This window comes from Lolium perenne, chromosome 6, assembly GCF_019359855.2.
Source record: "Lolium perenne isolate Kyuss_39 chromosome 6, Kyuss_2.0, whole genome shotgun sequence".
In the NCBI taxonomy this organism is placed as follows: Eukaryota; Viridiplantae; Streptophyta; class Magnoliopsida; order Poales; family Poaceae; genus Lolium; species Lolium perenne.
In genome coordinates, this window is record NC_067249.2 from 12,092,112 (window position 1) to 12,118,307 (window position 26,196).

Here is a 26,196-nt window from a genome sequence, read left to right on the forward strand (position 1 = left end):
GGGCGGTCTTGGAGGAGGCGAACTGCAGCCAGCGGCCCTCCGGCTTCATGGCGCAGGCTTGGAGGAGGCAGCGAGCGGCCCTCCGACGTACACGTGAGAACCTGAGTGGAGGAAGGGGTGGTTCGGCGGTGAAGAAAGACTGCACAAACTGCGACCTACCGTGTTGTGGCTGCCCTCTCCAACAGGGCACCCGATACTTTGACCTAGAAAAAGAAACCGACCTAGCAGGGCTCAACCGACCCACGCAACGCGAGGAATCCCAGTGAAGCTAATCCAAAGGAATGGGAGCGTGCCTCGCTGGAGCGACCACAGGCCAGCAGAACCAGGGAGCTTAGAGCTCTTAGAAGATTACCCTGGTTATCATATCCCTGACACAGAACTCTCCCGACACTATGGATAATCTACAATGGGTTTCATCCACTCATCGCCAGCTTAGTACATGAACTTTGCAAGCAAATAAGTATGGTTAATCAAGCCCAACAGAAAGGGGCCATTAGAAACGACCGCTAACAACAGGAAATCCACACACCATTGGAGTCAGTTATATATTCTTTCATAATATGTTCGTACATGGTAACAATATCACAAATGGGCGAAAATAACCTCACCTTCAGATCCTCGTCTATATGATTTCTCAATGCTCCTGCGACACATCATTCTTCGATACTATCTTGTGGTTTTTCTGGATTAGCTCGAACTCCCACACTGTGATTAACGCTTTCTCCTCGACTATTGCTGCAGTTATTCTCCACGTCGCTGAAGAAGTACCAGCAAATTGTGCTTTGCGGAGCACCCCAAGGAGCAGCAGGAAGGCAAGGTGTAGACCTCCCGGTTGTCATGTCGAATACCATGGCCTGATCTCTACCTCTGCCGCCGATCCAGTAGACACAATTACCCTTGAGCCCCGGAACACCTTGACAATACATTGACACCGCATTGTTCCTCCCGAGAAAGACCGAGTAGCCCCCCAAGTCAGTCACCACATCCCAGCATGGCTGGCGCTGCGGTTGATACCGCAGAACGAACACTTCATCGTCTTCTAGACGGCGACGACCACCTCCTGCTGGTAGGTGGAGAGTAATCCTGCAGCTCGTATTCCTCCATATCTGGTACAAATTACCCTCGCAGAACACAAGGTTCTTGGCACTAGTGAACGTCCTGAGGGTATTGTATGGCGGCGCAAAACAGGTGGCGGGGCTGAATGGAAGGTTGCCTCCAGACACCAAGGGCTCAACTGTGGCCGGCGCATTCAGGTCTGGTTCAGGCTCAAGCTTAACAGATATAGGAGGGGCTGTCGTAAGACGAATACAACGCTGATGTTGTGGCCTCCGCACTTGCAAAGGTTTTTCCGTAGACGAGAGTAACGGTGCCGTTGGCTTCTCGACCAAAATAGATTTTCGGCGGCGGCGCTCGGGTAGAAGGAGCACGTGGACATCTCCATAGAAGGTGAGGCAGTAGACCTTGCCGTTTTCATGGTAGACTAAGTCGACGAGCCGATCCCCGCGGGCTAAGGGCACGGGATCGAGGATGGCCCACCTCCTGGCTCCGGAGGTGACGTAGGCGAGCCTGTCCAGGTCGCAGATGGCGGCGGCAATGAAGTCGTCGCTAGCGGGGTTGGGCGTGAAGACGAGCTTGGACTTGGAGAACCAGGTTCCCTTGTAGATGAGCGGCGGCAGGATGATCTCGGTGGCGGTGGTGGGATTGAAGATGCTGAACGTTAGGCTGTCGATGGAGAGGGCGAGCCATCCGTTACTGGAGCCGACGACGCGTGGTCTCCCCGGGGGGAAGGGCTTGAGCGCAAAGGAGCGGTGCATGGGGAGGGAGGCGGCGGACGGGCAGCACCTGTCCTCGTCGGGGACGAGGAGGAGGGACGGGGTGGGCGGCACGAGCGCGCATCGCCACGCGGTGCAGGCCCCCCGCGAGCTGACGTAGGATTTGAGACCGAGGCCGTCGCAGATGAGGCAGAGGAGTTCCGGCGGAAGATCTGCCCAGTGCCGGAACGGCGGCATGGCGGTGGGCGGATTCTGTTGGTGGCTAGGGCTTCTAGTCTTGGGTTTCAGTAGAGGCACCGCTAGGTTTACAGGCCAAGGGGCGTATAGGAGCTGTATACGACCAGGATACGTCAAGTGTCTTAGTCCGGCTAGGTCCTTGAGTTTATGTGTGTATTTAGCTAGGAGCTAGAAACCGAGTCGTACTAGTAGTAGTTCAAGGCTGCCTAGTATATTTATCCATGTAATCTACCCTGTAACACCACCGTGAGTTGTGAGATTCAATACAAAGCAAAGGCACGATATGTGCCTGTGGCGATCCAAACAATTCTTGTGTCACGTGTGTTGTTCTAGCTAGAGATCAACAGATCAAGGCTAGCTGGTTGGTTTGCACGTGAGCATCTTAGCCGAGTTAATGATCGGTACGTGCATCGTCGTCTCGCCGAAAGCTCATCGTCAGCATCGTCGGAAAGCACTCGACGGCAGGGCTGTACTTGGTATCAGAACGGTGAGAGTGCTGCCGGGTCTGGGCCAACATGGGCGGACGCTTCGCCATCTTCATCATACGGTGGCGGCGGCGCTCGTGAAAGGCGAGGGACAGAGTATGGCGAGTTTGAGGTTTTGCTTCATGAAGTTTAGCCCAAATCAAGTCGGTTTAACAAAATCTGGTTACAATCACGCATGCTTCCTCTGCGGGAAGTCTGGAACAATCGGCCCTAGACCGCAGTCCAACTCCACTCGATACTAACGGAGGACATTCGACATCACCGTCAGATGGCGCCAACGCGGGCAGGCTCTATCTGCGGGTTGGAGGACTTCTGGCGACATTCTTTGATTGAGTGCAATCTTGCACGTTGTGTGTGGGCGCTAACAGCAGATGATATCACTGAGCATATATCTCTATCACAGAGCCCACATCAAAGCAATGGCTATTCCATATGATAGAGTCTATGGGAAAAGACGATCTCATTCGTATGCTTGTAACTCTATGGGCGATATGGCATGCGAAGAGGAAGGCAATGCATGAGGACATTTACCAGAGTCCGATGGCGACGGTGGGTTTTGTCAACAACTTCCTGTCGGACCTGGCTGCTATGAGAGAGGAAGCCCAGCTGCAGCAGCGCAAGCCTGCAGCTGTTCCGAGGTAGGCGTCATGGATCGCTCCCCCTGCAGGCAGGAGCAAGATCAATGTTGATGCGGCGGTGGAGAAATCTGAATCAAAGGGTGCGGTAGCCGCGGTTTGCAGGTCCATAAATGGCACATACCTGGGAGCTTCGGCAATGGTTTATGAGGGTATTACTGACCCTAGATGCTTGGAAGCTTTGGCTTGTCGAGAAGCTCTGGACATTGCTGATGACCTTCTAGTAGGACCGGTGCAGGTGGCATCGGATGCCTCGAGGTGGTGAATGCCCTTCATAGTGACTACAAGGGATACTTGGGGAGCATCTGTTAGATATGTTGTATTAGGGGTTCTATACCACATGCTCTATACCCCTGTATCCCCCCTGTATTCTCTCCGTATTGTACTCTGTCCCTATATATTAACATGCAACCCGTATGAGGCCAAGTACGGTTCCCCCATAACCTTTGATATGGTATCAGAGCAGCCTCTCTCCGTGACCTAGCTGCCGCCAACGAAAATCGCCGCCGCCGCCGCTGACATCAGCCGCCGCCGCCGCCACAAAACCCTACAAACCAAGCCAAACCAAACCGTGCCGTCGCCGCAGCTCATCTGCCGCTTCCGCACCACCAAAACCCAAGCCAAATCGCCGCCGCCGCTTATCTAGCCGCCGCCGCACACAAAACCCTACAAACCAAGTTCAGATCAAATCGCTGCCGCCGCACGTGTTTGTGCCGCTGCCGCTCAAGACCATCACGATCGTTGTTTCTGCACGTCCAAGACCCCTCTGTTGCTGATCATGGCGTCGTCCTCCTCTGCAACTGCCCTGGCCGCCGCTCTCGGTGCCCCTCCAACCCTGCCGCTCACCAGGGACAATGCCCTTGTGTGGAGAGCGTTGGTCATCCCGGCCCTTCGTGGTGCCTGGGTGCTCGATCTCGTCGAAGGAAAAGAACCAGCTCCTGACAAGATCATTGAAGCTGAAGATGAAAAAGGTGTGAAAGTTAAAATCTCCAATCCCAATTATGCCTCCTGGATTGCTCATGACCAACAGGTGCTTCGCTGGCTCCTGAATTCCCTGTCCCCGGATGTTCTCACTCATGTGATTGGTCTCGACACTTCTGCTGAAACATGGGCTGCGATCAACACTCATGTCTCCACCTCGTCCAAGTCACGTGTTCAGCATCTGAGGGCAGCGCTTGTTGAGACGAAGAAGAATGACATGTCTGCTGAAAAGTACTTCTCTAAGATGCAAACAATTGCCCTAGAACTTGCTGCTGCTGGGAAACCTTTGGATGATGATGAACTTGTCTGGTATGTTCTCAAGAATCTGGGTGGTGCATACAACAATTTGATCACTGCAGTCCGGGCCAACCCAAACACTACTCTGTCTGATCTGTTCAGTCAAGTTCAGTCCTTTGATCGGCTGCACAAAGCTGATGAGACCCCTAGCTTCAACTCATCGGCAAATCTTGCACGCTGTGGTGGTGGTGCTCCCTCCCGTGGTCAAGATCGCTGGCAGGAAAATCGTGGTGCTCAAGATAACCGAGGCTGGCTTGATGACAACTGTGGCTGGCGTGATGAGCGTCCTCGACGCCGGGATGATGATGCCCGCCGTGATGATGATGGTCGTGGCCGTCAGGGAGGTGGTGGCAACCGTGGTGGTTACCAAGGTGGCTATCAGGATCGTGGTCGCCGTCGTGATGATGCAGACAGGCGTGACAATGGTGGGCAGCATCGTGATCGCCAGCCCACTCGCTATGTCGACACCACCTGCCAGATTTGTGATATACATGGGCATCCGGCAAAGGACTGTTGGTGGCGCTATGGAGATGATCGCCGTGACAATGGAGAACGTGGCAACAATGGTGCAACTGCAAATTTTGCGGCTCATGGTGTTGACACCAACTGGTACTATGACACTGGCGCTACTGATCATATCACTGGTGAGCTGAATAAGCTCTCCACTCATGAAGCCTACAATGGGCAAGATCAGGTCCGCACTGCTGAAGGCACAGGTATGCACATTAGTCGTATTGGTCATTCAATTTTGCACACCCCACATAACTCATTTAATCTAAATGCCATCCTTCATGTTCCTAGTGCCTCCAAAAATCTCTTATCTGGACACAGATTTACTCTTGATAATCATGTCTTTATTGAGTTCCATCCTTTCTTTTTTGTGATCAAGGACCAGGCAACCCGACGCGTTCTGTTTAGAGGTCCTTGCTATGGAGGTCTATACCCCCTGATGCCCATCTCCAGTGAGCCCTCCAAGCATGTTTTCATCACAATAAAGCCATCATCCTCGACATGGCATCGCCGTTTAGGACACCCTTCTTCATTTGTGGTTCAACAAGTTCTTAGGAGAAATAAAATAGCTTACACACCAGAGAGTACCCCATATGTTTGTGACTCTTGTCAGCTGGCCAAGAGTCACCAGTTGCCATATCCCATGTCTACTAGTAGATCTACTGTTCCCTTGGAACAAGTTTTCTCTGATGTATGGGGTCCTGCACCTCTCTCTGCTGGAAAACATTTATACTATGTAAGTTTTATTGATGATTTCAGTAAATTTACCTGGATCTATTTGCTTAAAAGTCGTGCTGATGTTTATCAAGCCTTTCTGAATTTCCAACAGTTTGTTGAACGCAAGTTTGATAGGAAAATTATAACTATGCAAACTGATTGGGGAGGTGAATATGAAAAACTCAATGCTTTCTTCCAAAAAGTTGGCATCACTGATACGTCTCCAACGTAGCTATAATTTCTGATGTTCTATGCTTGTTTTATGACAATACTTACATGTTTTGCTTGCACTTTAGAATGTTTTTATGCATTTTCCGGAACTAACCTATTAACGAGATGCCGAAGGGCCAGTTGCTGTTTTCTGTTGTTTTTGGTTCCAGAAAGGCTGTTCGGGCAATATTCTCGGAATTCGATGAAACGAAGAGCCAACATCTTATTTTTCCCGGAACCTTCCAGAAAGTCAGAGTGGGACCAGAGGGGAGCCCTGGGTGCCCCACACGTGGTGGCGGCGCGGCCCAAGGGGGGCGCGCCCCCCTACTGTGAGGGGGCCCCGTGGCCCTTCCGACTCCGCCTCTTCGCCTATTTAAGCCGTCCTGACCTAAAAACGTGATACCAATTGACGAAACTCCAGAAAGACTCCAGGGGCGCCGCCGCCATCGCGAAACTCCGTTTCGGGGGACAGAATCTCTGTTTCGGCACGCCGCCGGGACGGGGAAGTGCCCCCGGAAGCCATCTCCATCGACGCCACCGCCTCCATCATGCTCCGTGAGTAGTTCCCCCATGGACTACGGGTTCTAGCTGTAGCTAGTTGGTACTCTCTCCCCCATGTACTTCAATACAATGATCTCATGAGCTGCCTTACATGATTGAGATTCATCTGATGTAATCGGTGTTGTGTTTGTTGGGATCTGATGGATTGTTACATTATGATTAGTCTATCTATAAAGTTTGTGAAGTTATTGTTGCTGCAATATTGTTGTGTTTAATGCTTGTCACTAGGGCCCGAGTGGCATGATCTTAGATTTAAGCTCTATACTTATTGCTTAGATTGTATTTACAAGTTGTTTGCACATGTCTATGTCCGGAACCCGAGGCCCCAGAGTGACAGCAATTGGGATAACTGGAGGAGAAGGCTTAGGTATGAGGATCACATGTTTTCACAGAGTGTTAATGCTTTTCTCCGGTGCTCTATTAAAAGGAGTACCTTAATTTTCAGTAGATTCCCTAGAGGCCCGGCTGCCACCGGCTGGTAGGACAAAAGATGTTATGTAAGTTTCTCATTGCGAGCACGTATGACTATATATGTAAAACATGCCTACATGATTAATAATCTTGATGTTCTGTCTTAATGCTATTTCAATCCTATCAATTGCCCAACTGTAATTTGTTCACCCAACACTTGTTATTGGAGAGTTACCACTAGTGTAGATAGCTGGGAACCCCGGTCCATCTCTCATCATCATATACTCGTTCCTATATGTCATTGGAAGTAGTATCAACTATTTTCTGGTGCCATTGCTCTCATATTGCTGCTACTGCTGCTGTGTTACTGTTACTACTGCTCTCATATTACTGCTGCTTTCACATCACCCCTGTTACTAGTGCTTTTTCAGGTGCAGCTGAATTGACAACTCAGTTGTTAAGGCTTATCAGTATTCTTTACCTCCCCTTGTGTCGAATCAATAAATTTGGGTTTTACTTCCCTCGAAGACTGTTGCGATCCCCTATACTTGTGGGTCATCAAGACTATTTTGTGGCGCCGTTGCCGGGGAGGCATAGCTCTACTCATAAGTTCACCTGTGGAGTACACTCCACCTCTCTCTCTGTTTTATTTTATTTTGTTTTGCTTAGTTTATTTCTGTCTAGTATTATTTTGCCTAGTTTACTTTTGTCTAGTTTCTTTTTGTTTTGTTTTATTTTCCCTATATACCCGAAAATCCATAAAAATTTGAAAAACCGAAAAATTAAAAACTGTTGTTACGGAAGAACCCACAACCTATTTGGAGCTTATAGAATTATATAATAATTATAGAGAATCAAGAAAGGGTAAAGTTATGAGTGCTGTGATAGAAAAATTGAATACAATTGCTAAAATCTTGCTTAAACGCCATGATATAAACTGTTGCTCCAAACAGGATACTAAACATCTTAAATTTCAATGTGGCTTTAGTGAGGAAGTTTTAATTAAGAACTATAATTGGAATAGCTATATTCATTTTGGGTTCGAAGAAGTAGAACAATTTGTTTTGTTTATGGGAGCTTCTGAGATAGAATCCTTCATGGCTAAAAATTATGAAACTTGTGTTGTTTGTAAGGACCTTAAAGATTATGTCTCTTCTATCCTTAATTTTTGCATAGAAAGTTACATCAATAATCCTTATATCATTGATTATAAAGAGAGACTCATTAATGCACAAGAATGCACTCACAATTTGCAGGAACCAGTGGAAGAAGAAATTGATGAACCTGAAAGCTCATTGGATGAAAAAGAGGAGGAAATTGATGAACCTAAAAGCTCATTGGATGAAAAAGAAGAGGAGAGTGATGAACAAAAGGAGGAAGAATGGATTAGCTACCCATGCCAACCTTCTAATGAGAGTAACTCTTTATCTCTTACATTATTTGATTGTCCTCCATGCTTACCAAAGGAGGATGAATGTTATGTTCCTGTGGATTCTCTTGAAATATTCCCTATGAGTAAAACTTGTGAGAATAATTATGCTACTGTTATCTATGATAATCCATGCTACTTTGATAAATTTTATGATAATGCTTTGTTTGTGCCTGATGTTGAGATGCATGGTACTAAAGAGTTTTGCTTAGCAAATATTTATGATAAATCTCTAGATGATGGTCCTATGTTACTTGATAATATTAATTGTACTACTAATGAAAATGGGATTGGAGAGGTCTTGACTTTATCTAGGAGTCCCATATCTTTTGAGATTGATCAATCATCTTGTTATATTATTGATAAAAGTGGTTTAGAAAGTTTTGATCCTATTATTTTTGAACTTGATAAAAATTATGTGTTTATGGATCATGAAAAGCATGCTTTATGTGATAGTTATATTGTTGAGTTTATCCATGAAGCTACTGAAAATTATTATGAGAGAGGAAAATATGGTTGTAGAAATTTGCATGGTACTAAAACACCTCTCTATATGCTGAAAATTTTGAAGTTGCTCTTGTTTTATCTTGCTATGCTTGTCACTTTGTTCTTCATGAATTTATTTGTGTACAAGATTCCTATGCATAGGAAGCGGGTTAGACTTAAATTTATTTCATATTTGCTTCTTGATGCTCTCTTTTGCTTCAACTCTTATTTCTTGCGAGTGCACCATTAAAACTGCTGAGCCCATCTTAATGGCTATAAAGAAAGCACTTCTTGGGAGATAACCCATGTCTTTATTTTGCTACTGTTTTGTTGTGTCTTGGAAGTTGTTACTACTGTAGCAACCTCTCCTTATCTTTATTTTATTGCAATGTTGTGCCAAGTGAAGTCTCTAATAGAAGGTTGATGCTAGATTTGGATTTCTGCGCAGAAACAGATTTCTATCTGTCACGAATTTGGGCAGGGCTCTCTGTAGGTAACTCAGAAAAATCTGCCAATTTACATGTGTGTTCCTCAGATACGTACGCAACTTTCATTAGTTTGGAGTTTTCTGATTTGAGCAACGGAAGTACCTCTTAAAAATTCGTGTTTACTGGCTGTTCTGTTTTGACAGATTCTGTCTCTGTTTTTTGCATTGTCTCTTGTGGACTTTAAGCAAGGCTTTCTAGACGTGGAGAGCTGTAGCTAATGTTTTATTGAGTTCTTGCAATGTGTCACTACAGGACCAAAGTGGATTAAAGTTTTTTGAGTACTAACCCCTCTAATGAAGTTTATGAGAAGTTTGGTGTGAAGGAAGTTTTCAAGGGTCAAGAGAGGAGGATGATATATGATCAAGAAGAGTGAAAAGCCTAAGGTTGGGGATGCCCCCATGGTTCATCCCTGCATATTTCAAGAAGACTCAAGCGTCTAAGCTTGGGGATGCCCAAGGCATCCCCTTCTTCATCAACTTATCAGGTTTCTTCTATTGAAACTATATTTTTATTCGGTCACATCATATGTTCTTTACTTGGAGCGTCCGTTTGTTTTTATTTTTGTTGTGTTTGAATAAATTCGGATCCTAGCAATCCTTGTTTGGGAGAGAGACACGCTCCGCTTTTTCATATGAACACCCGTGTTCTTCGCTCTTACTTTTAATGTTCATGACGGAGTTGAAAGCTATTGCACTCGTTGTTATTTGGTTGGAAACAGAAAATGCCTCATATTGTCTTGGATAATTTGATACTTGGCAATTGTTTTGAGCTCTCAAGTAGATCATGTTTAAGCTCTTGCATCATGTAGTTTAAACCTATTAGTGGAGAACTACCGTAGAGCTTGTTGAAATTTGGTTTGCGTGATTGGTCTCTCTAAGGTCTAGATATTTTCTGGTAAAAGTGTTTGAGCAACAAGGAAGACAGTGTAGAGTTTTATAATGCTTGCAATATGTTCTTATGTAAGTTTTGCTGTACCGGTTCATACTTGTGTTTGCTTCAAACAACCTTGCTAGCCAAAACCTTGTACTGAGAGGAAATGCTTCTCGTGCATCCAAAACCTTGAGCCAAAACCTATGCCATTTGTGTCCATCATATCTACCTACTATGTGGTATTTCCTGCCATTCCAAGCAAATACTTCATGTGCTACCTTTAAACAATTCAAAAGCTATTATCTCTTATTTGTGTCAATGTTTTATAGGTCATGAGGAAGTATGTGGTGTTTTATCTTTCGATCTTGTCATTTACTTCGGACAGCTTTCACCAATGGACTAGTGGCTTCATCCGCTTATCCAATAATTTTGCAAAAAGAGCTGGCGCGGGGTTCCCAGCCCCCAATTAATCAACCTTCATTAATAATTCTCTTCACATGTTTTGCTCTGATTCATTAGTAAGCAACTTAATTTTGCAAATAGACACTCCTTCATGGTATGTGAATGTTGGAAGGCACCCGAGGATTCGGTTAGCCATGGCTTGTGTAAGCAAAAGGTTGGGAGGAGTGTCAACCATAAATAATGAAACTAAAATACATGTGTAAACAAAAGAGAAGAGGGATGATCTACCTTGCTGGTAGAGATAACGTCCTTCATGGGAGCCGCTCTTGAAAGTCTGGTTGATAACGTAGTTAGAGTACCCATTACCATTCGTTGACAAAAACAAACACCTCTCAAAACTTTACTTTTATGCTCTCTATATGATTTCAAAACTTGAAAAGCTCTAGCACATGATTTAATCCCTGCTTCCCTCTGCGAAGGGCCTTTCTTTTACTTTATGTTGAGTCAGTTTACCTACTTCCTCCCATCTTAGAAGCAAACACTTGTGTCAACTGTGCATTGATTCTTACATACTTGCTTATTTGCATTCATCATATTACTTTGTGTTGACAATTATCCATGAGATATGCATGTTGAAAGTTGAAAGCAACTGCTGAAACTTACATCTTCTCTGTGTTGCTTCAATGCCTTTACTTTGAATGTATTGCTTTATGAGTTAACTCTTATGCAAGACTTTTGATGCTTGTCTTGAAAGTACTATTCATGAAAAGTTTTGCTATATGTTATCTATTTGTTAGCAACTATAGATCATTGCCTTGAGTCACTGCATTCATCTCATATGCTTTATAATAGTATGATCAAGGTTATGTAAGTAGCATGTCACTACAGAAATTATTCTTTTTATCGTTTACCTACTCGAGGGCGAGTAGGAACTAAGCTTGGGGATGTTGATACGTCTCCAACGTACCTATAATTTCTGATGTTTCATGCTTGTTTTATGACAATACTTACATGTTTTGCTTGCACTTTATAATGTTTTTATGCATTTTCCGGAACTAACCTATTAACGAGATGCCGAAGGGCCAGTTGCTGTTTTCTGTTGTTTTTGGTTCCAGAAAGGCTGTTCGGGCAATATTCTCGGAATTCGACGAAACGAAGACCCAACATCTTATTTTCCCGGAACCTTCCAGAAAGTCAGAGTGGGACCAGAGGGGAGCCCTGGGGGCCCCACACGTGGTGGCGGCGCGGCCCAAGGGGGGGCGCGCCCCCCTACTGTGAGGGGGCCCCGTGGCCCTTCCGACTCCGCCTCTTCGCCTATTTAAGCCGTCCTGACCTAAAAACGCGATACCAATTGACGAAACTCCAGAAAGACTTGATGCGTGCAATTAACACACGTCCGTTGGGAACCCCAAGAGGAAGGTGTGATGCAGACAGTAGCAAGTTTTCCCTCAGAAAGAAACCAAGGTTTATCGAACCAGGAGGAGCCAAGAAGCACGTTGAAGGTTGATGGCGGCGGGATGTAGTGCGGCGCAACACCAGGGATTCCGGCGCCAACGTGAAACCTGCACAACACAACCAAAGTACTTTGCCCCAACGAAACAGTGAGGTTGTCAATCTCACCGGCTTGCTGTAACAAAGGATTAGATGTATAGTGTGGATGATGATTGTTTGCAGAAAATAGTAAAGAACAAATATTGCAGTAGATTGTATTCAATGTAAAGAATAGGACCGGGGTCCACAGTTCACTAGAGGTGTCTCTCCCATAAGATAAATAGCATGTTGGGTGAACAAATTACAGTCGGGCAATTGACAAATAGAGAGGGCATGACAATGCACATACATGATATGATAAGTATAGTGAGATTTAATTGGGCATTACGAAAAAGTACATAGACCGCTATCCAGCATGCATCTATGCCTAAAAAGTCCACCTTCAGGTTATCATCCGAACCCCTTCCAGTATTAAGTTGCAAACAACAGACAATTGCATTAAGTATGGTGCGTAATGTAATCAATAACTACATCCTCGGACATAGCATCAATGTTTTATCCCTAGTGGCAACAGCACATCCACAACCTTAGAACTTTCTCACATCGTCCCGCATTTAATGGAGGCATGAACCCACTATCGAGCATAAATACTCCCTCTTGGAGTTAAGAGCAAAAACTTGGCCAGAGCCTCTACTAATAACGGAGAGCATGCAAGATCATAAACAACACATAGGTAATAGATTGATAATCAACATAACATAGTATTCTCTATCCATCGGATCCCGACAAACACAACATATAGCATTACAGATAGATGATCTTGATCATGTTAGGCAGCTCACAAGATCCAATAATGAAGCACATAAGGAGAAGACGACCATCTAGCTACTGCTATGGACCCATAGTCCAGGGGTGAACTACTCACTCATCACTCCGGAGGTGACCATGGCGGTGAAGAGTCCTCCGGGAGATGATTCCCCTCTCCGGCAGGGTGCTAGAGGCGATCTCCTGAATCCCCCGAGATGGGATTGGCGGCGGCGGCGTCTCAGTAAGGTTTTCCGTATCGTGGCTCTCGGTACTGGGGGTTTCGCGACGGAGGCTTTAAGTAGGCGGAAGGGCAGGTCAGGGGGCCACACGAGGGCCCCACACAGCAGGCCGGCGCGGCCAAGGCCCAGGCCGCGCCGCCCTAGTGTCTGGCCACCTCGTGGCCCCACTTCGTCTCTCCTTCGGACTTCTGGAAGCTTCGTGCAAAAATAGGACCCTAGGCGTTGATTTCGTCCAATTCCGAGAATATTTCCTTTGTAGGATTTCTGAAACCAAAAACAGCAGAAAACAGCAACTGGCTCTTCGGCATCTCGTTAATAGGTTAGTGCCGGAAAATGCATAAATACGACATAAAGTATGCATAAAACATGTAGATATCATCAATAATGTGGCATGGAACATAAGAAATTATCGATACGTCGGAGACGTATCAGCATCCCTGCTTAGTTCTGCTCGTCCCAGGTGTAAACGATAACAAAGATAATTTCTGGAGTGACATGCCATCATAACCTTGATCATACTATTGTAAGCATATGTAATGAATGCAGCGATCAAAACAATGGTAATGACATGAGTAAACAAATGAATCATAAAGCAAAGACTTTTCATGAATAGTACTTCAAGACAAGCATCAATAAGTCTTGCATAAGAGTTAACTCATAAAGCAATAAATCAAAGTAAAGGTATTGAAGCAACACAAAGGAATATTAAGTTTCAGCGGTTGCTTTCAACTTATAACATGTATATCTCATGGATAGTTGTCAATGCAAAGTAATATAACAAGTGCAATATGCAAGTATGTAGGAACCAATGCACAGTTCACACAAGTGTTTGCTTCTTGAGGTGGAGAGAAATAGGTGAACTGACTCAACATAAAAGTAAAAGAAAGGCCCTTCGCAGAGGGAAGCATTGATTGCTATATTTGTGCTAGAGCTTTTGTTTTGAAAACATGAAACAATTTTGTCAACGGTAGTAATAAAGCATATGTATCATGTAAATTATATCTTACAAGTTGCAAGCCTCATGCATAGTATACTAGTAGTGCCCGCACCTTGTCCTAATTAGCTCGGATTAACACGGATTATCATTGCATAACATATGTTTCAACCAAGTGTCACAAAGGGGTACCTCTATGCCGCCTGTACAAGGGTCTAAGGAGAAAGTTCGCATTGGATTTCTCGCTTTTGATCATTCTTCAACTTAGACACCCATACCGGGACAACATAGACAACAGATAATGGACTCCTCTTTTAATGCTTAAGCATTCAACAACATATAATATTCTCATAAGAGATTAAGGTTTTATGTCCAAACTGAAACTTCCACCATGATTCATGGCTTTAGTTAGCGGCCCAATGTTCTTCTCTAACAGTATGCATACTCAAACCATTTGATTGTGAAAACCGCCCTTACTTCAGACAAGACGAACATGCATAGCAACTCACATGATATTCAACAAAGGTAAAAAGTTGATGGCGTCCCCAGAAAACATGGTTACCGCTCAACAAGCAACTTAATAAGAGATAAAGTGCATAAGTACATATTCAATACCACAATAGTTTTTAAGGCTATTTTGTCCCATGAGCTATATATTGCAAAGGCGAATGATGGAAATTTAAAGGTAGCACTCAAGCAATTTACTTTGGAATGGCGGAGAAATACCATGTAGTAGGTAGGTATGGTGGACACAAATGGCATAGTGGTTGGCTCAAGGATTTTGGATGCATGAGAAGTATTCCCTCTCGATACAAGGTTTAGGCTAGCAAGGTTATTTGAAACAAACACAAGGATGAACCGGTGCAGCAAAACTCACATAAAAGACATATTGCAAACATTATAAGACTCTACACCGTCTTCCTTGTTGTTCAAAACTCAATACTAGAAATTATCTAGACTTTAGGGAGACCAAATATGCAAACCAAATTTTAGCAAGCTCTATGTATTTCTTCATTAATGGGTGCAAAGTATATGATGCAAGTGCTTAAACATGAGCACAACAATTGCCAAGTATCAAATTATTCAAGACATTTTAGAATTACTACATGTAGCATTTCCCGATTCCAACCATATAACAATTTAACGAAGAAGATTCAACCTTCGCCATGAATACTATGAGTAAAGCCTAAGGACATATTTGTCCATATGCAACAGCGGAGCGTGTCTCTCTCCCACACAATGAATGCTAGGATCCGTTTTATTCAAACAAAAACAAAAACAAAAACAAACCGACGCTCCAAGCAAAGTACATAAGATGTGATGGAATAAAAATATAGTTTCAGGGGAGGAACCTGATAATGTTGTCGATGAAGAAGGGGATGCCTTGGGCATCCCCAAGCTTAGACGCTTGAGTCTTCTTAAAATATGCAGGGGTGTGATACGTCTCCGACGTATCGATAATTTCTTATGTTCCATGCCACATTATTGATGATATCTACATGTTTTATGCATACTTTATGTCATTATTATGCGTTTTCCGGAACTAACCTATTGACGAGATGCCGAAGGGCCAGTTGTTGTTTTCTGCTGTTTTTGGTTTCAGAAATCCTAGTAAGGAAATATTCTCGGAATCGGACGAAATCAACGCCCAGGGTCCTATTTTTCCACGAAGCTTCCAGAAGTCCGAAGGGGAAACGAAGTGGGGCCACGAGGTGGGGACACAGTAGGGCGGCGCGGCCCAAGCCCTGGCCGCGCCGGCCTAATGTGTGGCCCCACCAGGACTCCACCGACCTTGCCCTTCCGCCTACTTAAAGTCTCCGTCGCGAAAACCCTACCACGTTCGACGAAACCAGAGAAAACCTTCCAGAGCCACCGCCATCGCGAAGCCAACATCTGGGGGACAGGAGTCTCTGTTCCGGCACGCCGCCGGGATGGGGAAGTGCCCCCGGAAGGCTTCTCCATCGACACCACCGCCATCTTCATCACCGCTGCTGTCTCCCATGAGGAGGGAGTAGTTCTCCATCGAGGCTAAGGGCTGTACCGGTAGCTATGTGGTTAATCTCTCTCCTATGTGCTTCAATACAATAATCTCATGAGCTGCCTTACATGATTGAGATTCATATGATGATGCTTGTAATCTAGATGTCATTATGCTAGTCAAGTGGGTTTTACTTATGTGATCTCCGGAGACTCCTTGTCCCACGTGTGTAAAGGTGACAGTGTGTGCACTGTGTGGGTCTCTTAGGCTATATTTCACAGAATACTTATTCACTGTTATGAATGGCATAGTGAAGTGCTTATTTATATCTCTTTATGATTGCAATGTGTTTTGTATCACAATATATCTGTGTGCTACTCTAGTGATGTTATTAAAGTTGTTTATTCCTCCTGCACGGTGTAATGGTGACAGTGTGTGCATCGTGTAGTACTTGCCGTAGGATATGATTGTGATCTCTTGTAGATTATGAAGTTAACTATTGCTATGATAGTATTGATGTGATCTATTCCTCCTTTCGTAGTGTGAAGGTGACAGTGTGCATGCTATGTTAGTACTTGGTTTGGTTATGTTGATATGTTATGCACTCTAAGGTTATTTAAATATGAACATTGAATATTGTGGAGCTTGTTAACTCCGGCATTGAGGGTTCGTGTAATCCTACATAGTTAGTGGTGTTCATCATCCAACAAGAGGGTGTAGAGTCTAGCATCTATCTATTTATTCTGTCATGTGATCAATGTTGAGAGTGTCCACTAGTGAAAGTACGATCCCTAGGCCTTGTTCCTAAATACTGCTATCGCTGCTTGTTTACTGTTTTACTGCATCTTTACTTCCTGCAATATTACCACCATCAACTGCACGCCAGCAAGCAGTTAATTCTTTCTCAAGCGCCGTTACATTACTGCTCATATTCATTCATACCACTTGTATTTCACTATCTCTTCGCCGAACTAGTGCACCTATTAGGTGTGTTGGGGACACAAGAGACTTCTTGCTTTGTGGTTGCAGGGTTGCATGAGAGGGATATCTTTGACCTCTTCCTCCCTGAGTTCGATAAACCTTGGGTGATCCACTTAAGGGAAACTTGCTGCTGTTCTACAAACCTCTGCTCTTGGAGGCCCAACACTGTCTACAAGAATAGAAGCACCCGTAGACATCAAGCACTTTTCTGGCGCCATTGCCGGGGAGGAAAGGTAAAAGGCACTCATACTCCGGTCCCAGGTAACTAAGTACTTTTCTGTTGCCATTGTGTGTTTGCTCGAAGCTATTTCCTTTAGATCCTGCAATTGCATCTTTTTGTTTCTTGTTTACACTAGTTAGGCATAATGGACAACAATGAGCTTCTTATTCTATTTCCTGATTTAAGATATGGATGGTTTGATGCGAAAATTAAAAAACCTATGGAACCTTATTTGCATGCTGGTAGTAATATTAGTATGAACGCTTTGACCACCATTGTTGATAATGATATAGAAAGTTCTAAGCTTGGGGAAGCTGGTTTTCATGATCTTTTTAGTCCCCCAAGCATTGAGGAGAAAATTTTCTTTGATGATACTTTGCCTCCTATTTATGATGATTATAATGATAGTGGTCTTTTGGTGCCACCTACTATGGAGGATAAAACTTGTTATGATTATACTATGCCTCCTATATTTGATGATGAGTATAATAATGATAGCTACTTTGTTGAATTTGCTCCCACTACAACTAATAAAATTGATTATGCCTATGTGGAGAGTAATAATTTTATGCATGAGACTCATGATAAGAATGCTTTATGTGATAGTTATATTGTTGAGTTTGTTCATGATGCCACTGAAAGTTATTATGAGAGAGGAAAATATGGTTGTAGAAGTTTTCATGTTACTAAAACACCTCTCTATATGCTGAAATTTTTGAAGTTACTCGTGTTTTATCTTGCTATGCTTGTTACTTTGCTCTTCATGAACTTGTTTATTTACAAGATTCCTTTTCATAGGAAGCATGTTAGGCTTAAATTTGTTTTGAATTTGCTTTTTGATGCTCTCTTTTGCTTCAACTACTATTTCTTGCGAGTGCATCATTAAAACTGCTGAGCCCATCTTAATGGCTATAAAGAAAGCACTTCTTGGGAGATAACCCATGTGTTTATTTTACTACAGTACTTTTGTTTTATATTTGAGTCTTGGAAGTTGTTACTACTGTAGCAACCTCTCCTTATCTTTATTTTGTTGCATTGTTGTGCCAAGTAAAGTCGTTGATAGTAAGGTTCATACTAGATTTGGATTACTGCGCAGAAACATATTTCTTTGCTGTCACGAATCTGGGCCTAATTATCTGTAGGTAACTCAGAAAATTATGCCAATTTACGTGAGTGATCCTCAGATATGTACGCAACTTTCATTCAATTTGGGCATTTTTCATCTGAGCAAGTCTGGTGCCACTTTAAAATTCGTCTTTACGGACTGTTCTGTTTTGACAGATTCTGCCTTTTATTTCGCATTGCCTCTTTTGCTGTGTTGGGTGGATTTGTTTGTTCCATTACCTTCCAGTAGCTTTGGGCAATGTCCAGAAGTGTTAAGAATGATTGTGTCACCTCTGAACATGTGAATTTTTATTATGCACTAACCCTCTAATGAGTTTGTTTCGAGTTTGGTGTGGAGGAAGTTTTCAAGGGTCAAGAGAGGAGGATGATATACTATGATCAAGAAGAGTGAAAAGTCTAAGCTTGGGGATGCCCCGGTGGTTCATCCCTGCATATTTCAAGAAGACTCAAGCATCTAAGCTTGGGGATGCCCAAGGCATCCCCTTCTTCATCAACAACTTATCAGGTTCCTTCTCTTGAAACTATATTTTTATTCGGTCACATCTTATGTACTTTACTTGGAGCGTCTGTGTGCTTTTGTTTGTGTTTTTGTTTGAATAAATGCTTGTGTGGGTGAGAGACACGCTCCGCTGGTTCATATGAACACATGTGTTCTTAGCTTTTAATGTTCATGGCGAAGGTTGAAACTGCTTCGTTCATTGTTATATGGTTGGAAACGGAAAATGCTACATGTAGTAATTGATAAAATGTCTTGGATAATTTGATACTTGGCAATTGTTGTGCTCATGTTTAAGCTCTTGCATCATATACTTTGCACCTATTAATGAAGAAATACATAGAGCTTGCTAAAATTTGGTTTGCATAATTGGTCTCTCTAAAGTCTAGATAATTTCTAGTGTTGAGTTTTGAACAACAAGGAAGACGGTGTAGAGTCTTATAATGTTTACAATTTGTCTTTTATGTAAGTTTTGCTGCACCGGTTCATCCTTGTGTTTGTTTCAAATAACTTTGCTAGCCTAAACCTTGTATCGAGAGGGAATACTTCTCATGCATCCAAAATCCTTGAGCCAACCACTATGCCATTTGTGTCCACCATACCTACCTACTACATGGTATTTCTCCGCCATTCCAAAGTAAATTGCTTGAGTGCTACCTTTAAATTTCCATCATTCACCTTTGCAATATATAGCTCATGGGACAAAATAGCCTTAAAAACTATTGTGGTATTGAATATGTACTTATGCACTTTATCTCTTATTAAGTTGCTTGTTGTGCGATAACCATGCTCCTGGGGACGCCATCAACTCTTTGTTGAATATCATGTGAGTTGCTATGCATGTTCGTCTTGTCTGAAGTAAGGGAGATTTACCACTCATTAAATGGTTAGAGCATGCATAATGTTAGAGAAGAACATTGGGCCGCTAACTAAAGCCATGAATCATGGTTGAAGTTTCAGTTTTGGACATATATCCTCAATCTCATATGAGAACATGAATTGTTGCTACATGCTTATGCATTAAAGAGGAGTCCATTATCTGTTGTCTATGTTGTCCCGGTATGGGTGTCTAAGTTGAAGAATGATCAAAAGCGAGAAATCCAATGCGAACTTTCTCCTTAGACCCTTGTACAGGCGGCATAGAGGTACCCCTTTGTGACACTTGGTTGAAACATATGTTATGCAATGATAATCCATGTTAATCCGAGCTAATTAGGACAAGGTGCGGGCACTACTAGTATACTATGCATGAGGCTTGCAACTTGTAAGATATAATTTACATGATACATATGCTTTATTACTACCGTTGACAAAATTGTTTCATGTTTTCAAAATAAAAGCTCTAGCACAAATATAGCAATCGATGCTTTCCTCTTTGAAGGACCTTTCTTTTACTTTTATGTTGAGTCAGATCACCTATTTCTCTCCACCTCAAGAAGCAAACACTTGTGTGAACTGTGCATTGATTCCTACATACTTGCATATTGCACTTGTTATATTACTTTGCATTGACAACTATCCATGAGATATACATGTTATAAGTTGAAAGCAACCGCTGAAACTTAATCTTCCTTTATGTTGCTTCAATACCTTTTACTTTGAATATTTGCTTTATGAGTTAACTCTTATGCAAGACTTATTGATGCTTGTCTTGAAAGTACTATTCATGAAAAGTCTTTGCTTTATGATTCATTTGTTTACTCATGTCATTACCATTGTTTTGATCGCTGCATTCATTACATATGCTTACAATAGTATGATCAAGGTTATGATGGCATGTCACTCCAGAAATTATCTTTGTTATCGTTTACCTGCTCGGGACGAGCAGGAACTAAGCTTGGGGATGCTGATACGTCTCCGACGTATCGATAATTACTTATGTTCCATGCCACATTATTGATGATATCTACATGTTTTATGCATACTTTATGTCATTATTATGCGTTTTCCGGAACTAACCTATTGACGAGATGCCGAAGGGCCAGTTGCTATTTTCTGCTGTTTTTGGTTTCAGAAATCCTAGTAAGGAAATATTCTCGGAATCGGACGAAATCAACGCCCAGGGTCCTATTTTTCCACGAAGCTTCCAGAAGTCCGAAGGGGAAACGAAGTGGGGCCACGAGCTGGGGACACAGTAGGGCGGCGCGGCCCAAGCCCTGGCCGCGCCGGCCTAGTGTGTGGCCCCACCAGGACTCCACCGACCTTGCCCTTCCGCCTACTTAAAGTCTCCGTCGCGAAAACCCTACCACGTTCGACGAAACCAGAGAAAACCTTCCAGAGCCGCCGCCATCGCGAAGCCAAGATCTAGGGGACAGGAGTCTCTGTTCCGGCACGCCGCCGGGACGGGGAAGTGCCCCCGGAAGGCTTCTCCATCGACACCACCACCATCTTCATCACCGCTGCTGTCTCCCATGAGGAGGGAGTAGTTCTCCATCGAGGCTAAGGGCTGTACCGGTAGCTATGTGGTTAATCTCTCTCCTATGTGCTTCAATACAATAATCTCATGAGCTGCCTTACATGATTGAGATTCATATGATGATGCTTGTAATCTAGATGTCATTATGCTAGTCAAGTGGGTTTTACTTATGTGATCTCCGGAGACTCCTTGTCCCACGTGTGTAAAGGTGACAGTGTGTGCACCGTGTGGGTCTCTTAGGCTATATTTCACAGAATACTTATTCACTGTTATGAATGGCATAGTGAAGTGCTTATTTATATCTCTTTATGATTGCAATGTGTTTTGTATCACAATATATCTGTGTGCTACTCTAGTGATGTTATTAAAGTAGTTTATTCCTCCTGCACGGTGTAATGGTGACATTGTGTGCATCGTGTAGTACTTGGCGTAGGCTATGATTGTGATCTCTTGTAGATTATGAAGTTAACTATTGCTATGATAGTATTGATGTGATCTATTCCTCCTTTCGTAGTGTGAAGGTGACAGTGTGCATGCTATGTTAGTAATTGGTTTGGTTATGTTGATCTGTTATGCACTCTAAGGTTATTTAAATATGAACATTGAATATTGTGGAGCTTGTTAACTCCGGCATTGAGGGTTCGTGTAATCCTACACAGTTAGTGGTGTTCATCATCCAACAAGAGGGTGTAGAGTCTAGCATCTATCTATTTATTCTGTCATGTGATCAATGTTGAGAGTGTCCACTAGTGAAAGTATGATCCCTAGGCCTTGTTCCTAAATACTGCTATCATCGCTTGTTTCTTTGTTTCTTGCATCTTTACTTCCTGCAATATTACCACCATCAACTGCACGCCAGAAAGCACTTTTCTGGCGCCGTTACTACTGCTCATATTCATTCATACCACTTGTATTTCACTATCTCTTCACCGAACTAGTGCACCTATTAGGTGTGTTGGGGACACAAGAGACTTCTTGCTTTGTGGTTGCAGGGTTGCATGAGAGGGATATCTTTGACCTCTTCCTCCCTGAGTTCGATAAACCTTGGGTGATCCACTTAAGGGAAACTTGCTGCTGTTCTACAAACCTCTGCTCTTGGAGGCCCAACACTGTCTACAAGAATAGAAGCACCCGTAGACATCAGGGTGAACCACCGGGGCATCCCCAAGCTTAGAGCTTTCACTCTCCTTGATCATATTGCATCATTTCCCTCTCTTGATCCTTGAAAACTTCCTCCACACCAAACTCAAAACAACTCATTAGAGGGTTAGTGCACAATAAAAATTTACATGTTCAGAGGTGACATAATCATTCTTAACACTTCTGGACATTGCACAAAGCTACTGGACATTAATGGATCAAAGAAATTCATCCAACATAGCAAAAGAGGCAATGCGAAATAAAAGGCAGAATCTGTCAAAACAGAACAGTTCGTAAAGACAAATTTTAAAGTGGCACCAGACTTGCTCAAATGAAAATTCCCAAATTGAATGAAAGTTGCGTACATATCTGAGGATCACTCACGTAAATTGGCATAATTTTCTGAGTTACCTACAGAGAATTAGGCCCAGATTCGTGACAGCAAAGAAATCTGTTTCTGCGCAGTAATCCAAATCTAGTATGAACCTTACTATCAAAGACTTTACTTGGCAAACAATGCACAAAACTAAGATAAGGAGAGGTTGCTACAGTAGTAAACAACTTCCAAGACTCAAATATAAAATAAAAGTACTGTAGTAAAAACATGGGTTGTCTCCCATAAGCGCTTTTCTTTAACGCCTTTCAGCTAGGCGCAGAAAGTGTGAATCAAGTGTTATCAAGAGATGAAGCGTCGACATCATAATTTGTTCTAATAATAGAATCAAAAGGTAACTTCATTCTCTTTCTAGGGAAGTGTTCCATACCTTTCTTGAGAGGAAATTGATATTTAATATTACCTTCCTTCATATCAATGATAGCTCCAACAGTTCGAAGAAAAGGTCTTCCCAATAAAATGGGACAAGATGCATTGCATTCAATATCCAAGACAACAAAATCAACGGGGACAAGGTTATTGTTAACGGTAATGTGAACATTATCAACTCTCCCCAAAGGTTTTTTTGTAGCATTATCAACAAGATTAACATCCAAATAACAGTTTTTCAATGGTGGCAAGTCAAGCATATCATAAATTTTCTTAGGCATAACAGAAATACTTGCACCAAGATCACATAAAGCATTACAATCAAAGTCATTGACCTTCATCTTAATGATGGGCTCCCAACCATCTTCTGACTTTCTAGGAATAGAAGTTTCAAGTTTTAGTTTCTCTTCTCTAGCTTTTATGAGAGCATTTGTAATATGTTTTGTAAAGGCCAAATTTATAGCACTAGCATTGGGACTTTTAGCAAGCTTTTGTAAGAACTTTATAACTTCAGAGATGTGGCAATCATCAAAGTCTAAACCATTATGATCTACAGCAATGGGATCAGCATCCCCAATGTTGGAAAAAATTTCAGCAGTTTTATCACAAGCAGTTTCAGCAGTTTTAGCAGTTTCCGGCAGTTTTGCAGGCTTTGCATTAGAAGTAGAAACATTGCCAACACCAATTCTTTCACCATTATTAGTAGGAGGTGCAGCAACATGTGGAGCATTAACATTACTAGTGGTGGTAATAGTCCAAACTTTAGCTATATTATTCTCTTTAGCAAGTTTTTCATTTTCTTCTCTTTCCCACTTAGCATGCAATTCAGCCATTAATCTTATATTCTCATTAATTCTAACTTGGATGGCATTTGCTGTAGTAACAATTTTATTTTCAATATCCTTATTAGGCATAACTTTCAATTTCAAAAGATCAACATCAGAGGTAAGACTATCAACCTTAGAAGCAAGAATATCAATTTTATTGAGCTTTTCCTCAACATATTTGTTAAAAGCAGTTTGTGTACTAATAAATTCTTTAAGCATAGCTTCAAGTCCAGGGGGTGTGTTCCTATTATTGTTGTAAGAATTCCCATAAGAATTACCATAACTATTACCATTAGCAGAAGGATATGGCCTATAGTTATTACTAGAATTGTTCCGATAAGCATTGTTGTTGAAATTATTATTTTTAATGAAGTTTACATCAACGTGTTCTTCTTGAGCAACCAATGAAGCTAACGGAACATTATTAGGATCAACATTAGTCCTATCATTCACAAGCATAGACATAATAGCATCAATCTTATCACTCAAGGAAGAGGTTTCTTCGACAGAATTTACCTTCTTACCTTGTGGAGCTCTTTCTGTGTGCCATTCAGAGTAATTAATCATCATATTATTGATACGTCTCCGACGTATCGATAATTTCTTATGTTCCATGCCACATTATTGATGATATCTACATGTTATATGCACATTTTATGTCATATTCGTGCATTTTCTGGAACTAACCTATTAACAAGATGCCGAAGTGCCAGTTCCTGTTTTCTGCTGTTTTTGGTTTCAGAAATCCTAGTAACGAAATATTCTCGGAATCGGACGAAATCAACGCCCAGGTTCCTATTTTTCCCGGAAGCATCCAGAACACCCGAGAACCGCCAGAGAGGGGGCACAGGGCCACCAGACCCTAGGCCGGCGCGGCCAAGGGGGGGCCCGCGCCCCCCTATAGTGTGGGCCCCCCAGAAGTCCACCGACCTTGCCCTTCCGCCTATTTAAAGCCTCCGTCGCGAAAACCCTGATACGTTCGACGAAACCCACAGAAACCTTCCAGAGCCGCCGCCATCGCGAAGCCAAGATCTGGGGGATAGGAGTCTCTGTTCCGGCACGCCGCCGGAACGGGGAAGTGCCCCCGGAAGGCTTCTCCATCGACACCGCTGCCATCTCCACCGCCATCTTCATCACCGCTGCTGCTCCCATGAGGAGGGAGTAGTTCTCCATCGAGGCTCGGGGCTGTACCGGTAGCTATGTGGTTCATCTCTCTCCTATGTACTTCAATACAATAATCTCATGAGCTGCCTTACATGATTGAGATTCATATGATGATGCTTGTAATCTAGATGTCATTATGCTAGTCAAGTGAGTTTTACTTATGTGATCTCCGGAGACTCCTTGTCCCACGTGTGTAAAGGTGACAGTGTGTGCACCGTGTGGGTCTCTTAGGCTATATTTCACATAATACTTATTCAGTGTTATGAATGGCATAGTGAAGTGCTTATTTATATCTCTTTATGATTGCAATGTATTTTGTATCACAATTTATCTATGTGCTACTCTAGCAATGTTATTAAAGTAGTTTTATTCCTCCTGCACGGTGTAATGGTGACAGTGTGTGCATCCGTGTTAGTACTTGGCGTAGGCTATGATTATGATCTCTTGTAGATTATGAAGTTAACTATTGCTATGATAGTATTGATGTGATCTATTCCTCCTTTCTTAGCATGAAGGTGACAGTGTGCATGCTATGTTAGTACTTGGTTTAGTCTTATTGATCTTTCATGCACTCTAAGGTTATTTAAATATGAACATTGAATTGTGGAGCTTGTTAACTCCGGCATTGAGGGTTCGTGTAATCCTACGCAATGTGTTCATCATCCAACAAGAGTGTAGAGTATGCATTTATCTATTCTGTTATGTGATCAAAGTTGAGAGTGTCCACTAGTGAAAGTCTAATCCCTAGGCCTTGTCCCTAAATACTGCTATTGCTGCTTGTTTACTGTTTCTTATCACGTTACTACTGCTGCGTTACTACTGCTTGTTTACTGTCCTGGGCAAAGCACTTTTCTGGTGCCATTGCCACTGCTCATATATATTCATACCACCTGTATTTCACTATCTCTTCGCCGAACTAGTGCACCTATTAGGTGTGTTGGGGACACAAGAGACTTCTTGCTTTGTGGTTGCAGGGTTGCATGAGAGGGATATCTTTGACCTCTTCCTCCCTGAGTTCGATAAACCTTGGGTGATCCACTTAAGGGAAAACTTGCTGCTGTTCTACAAACCTCTGCTCTTGGAGGCCCAACACTGTCTACAGGAAAAGGAGGGGGCATAGACAT

The 26,196-nt window shown here is 43.0% G+C and overlaps 1 protein-coding gene across 1 annotated transcript; it reads right to left on the reverse strand.

Annotated features, from left to right (window-relative positions):
- Window positions 1-653: 653 nt before the first annotated feature.
- Window positions 654-2,009, reverse strand: LOC127310786 (uncharacterized). Its single transcript, XM_051341426.2, has one exon. The coding sequence runs from the start codon at window positions 2,007-2,009 to the stop codon at window positions 654-656; it is 1,356 nt and encodes a 451-aa protein (XP_051197386.1).
- Window positions 2,010-26,196: the final 24,187 nt, after the last annotated feature.

Coding starts and splice junctions, on each gene's coding strand:
- LOC127310786 (XM_051341426.2), bottom strand. CDS start 2,009: ATGCCGCCGTTCCGGCACTGGGCAGATCTTCCGCCGGAACTCCTCTGC.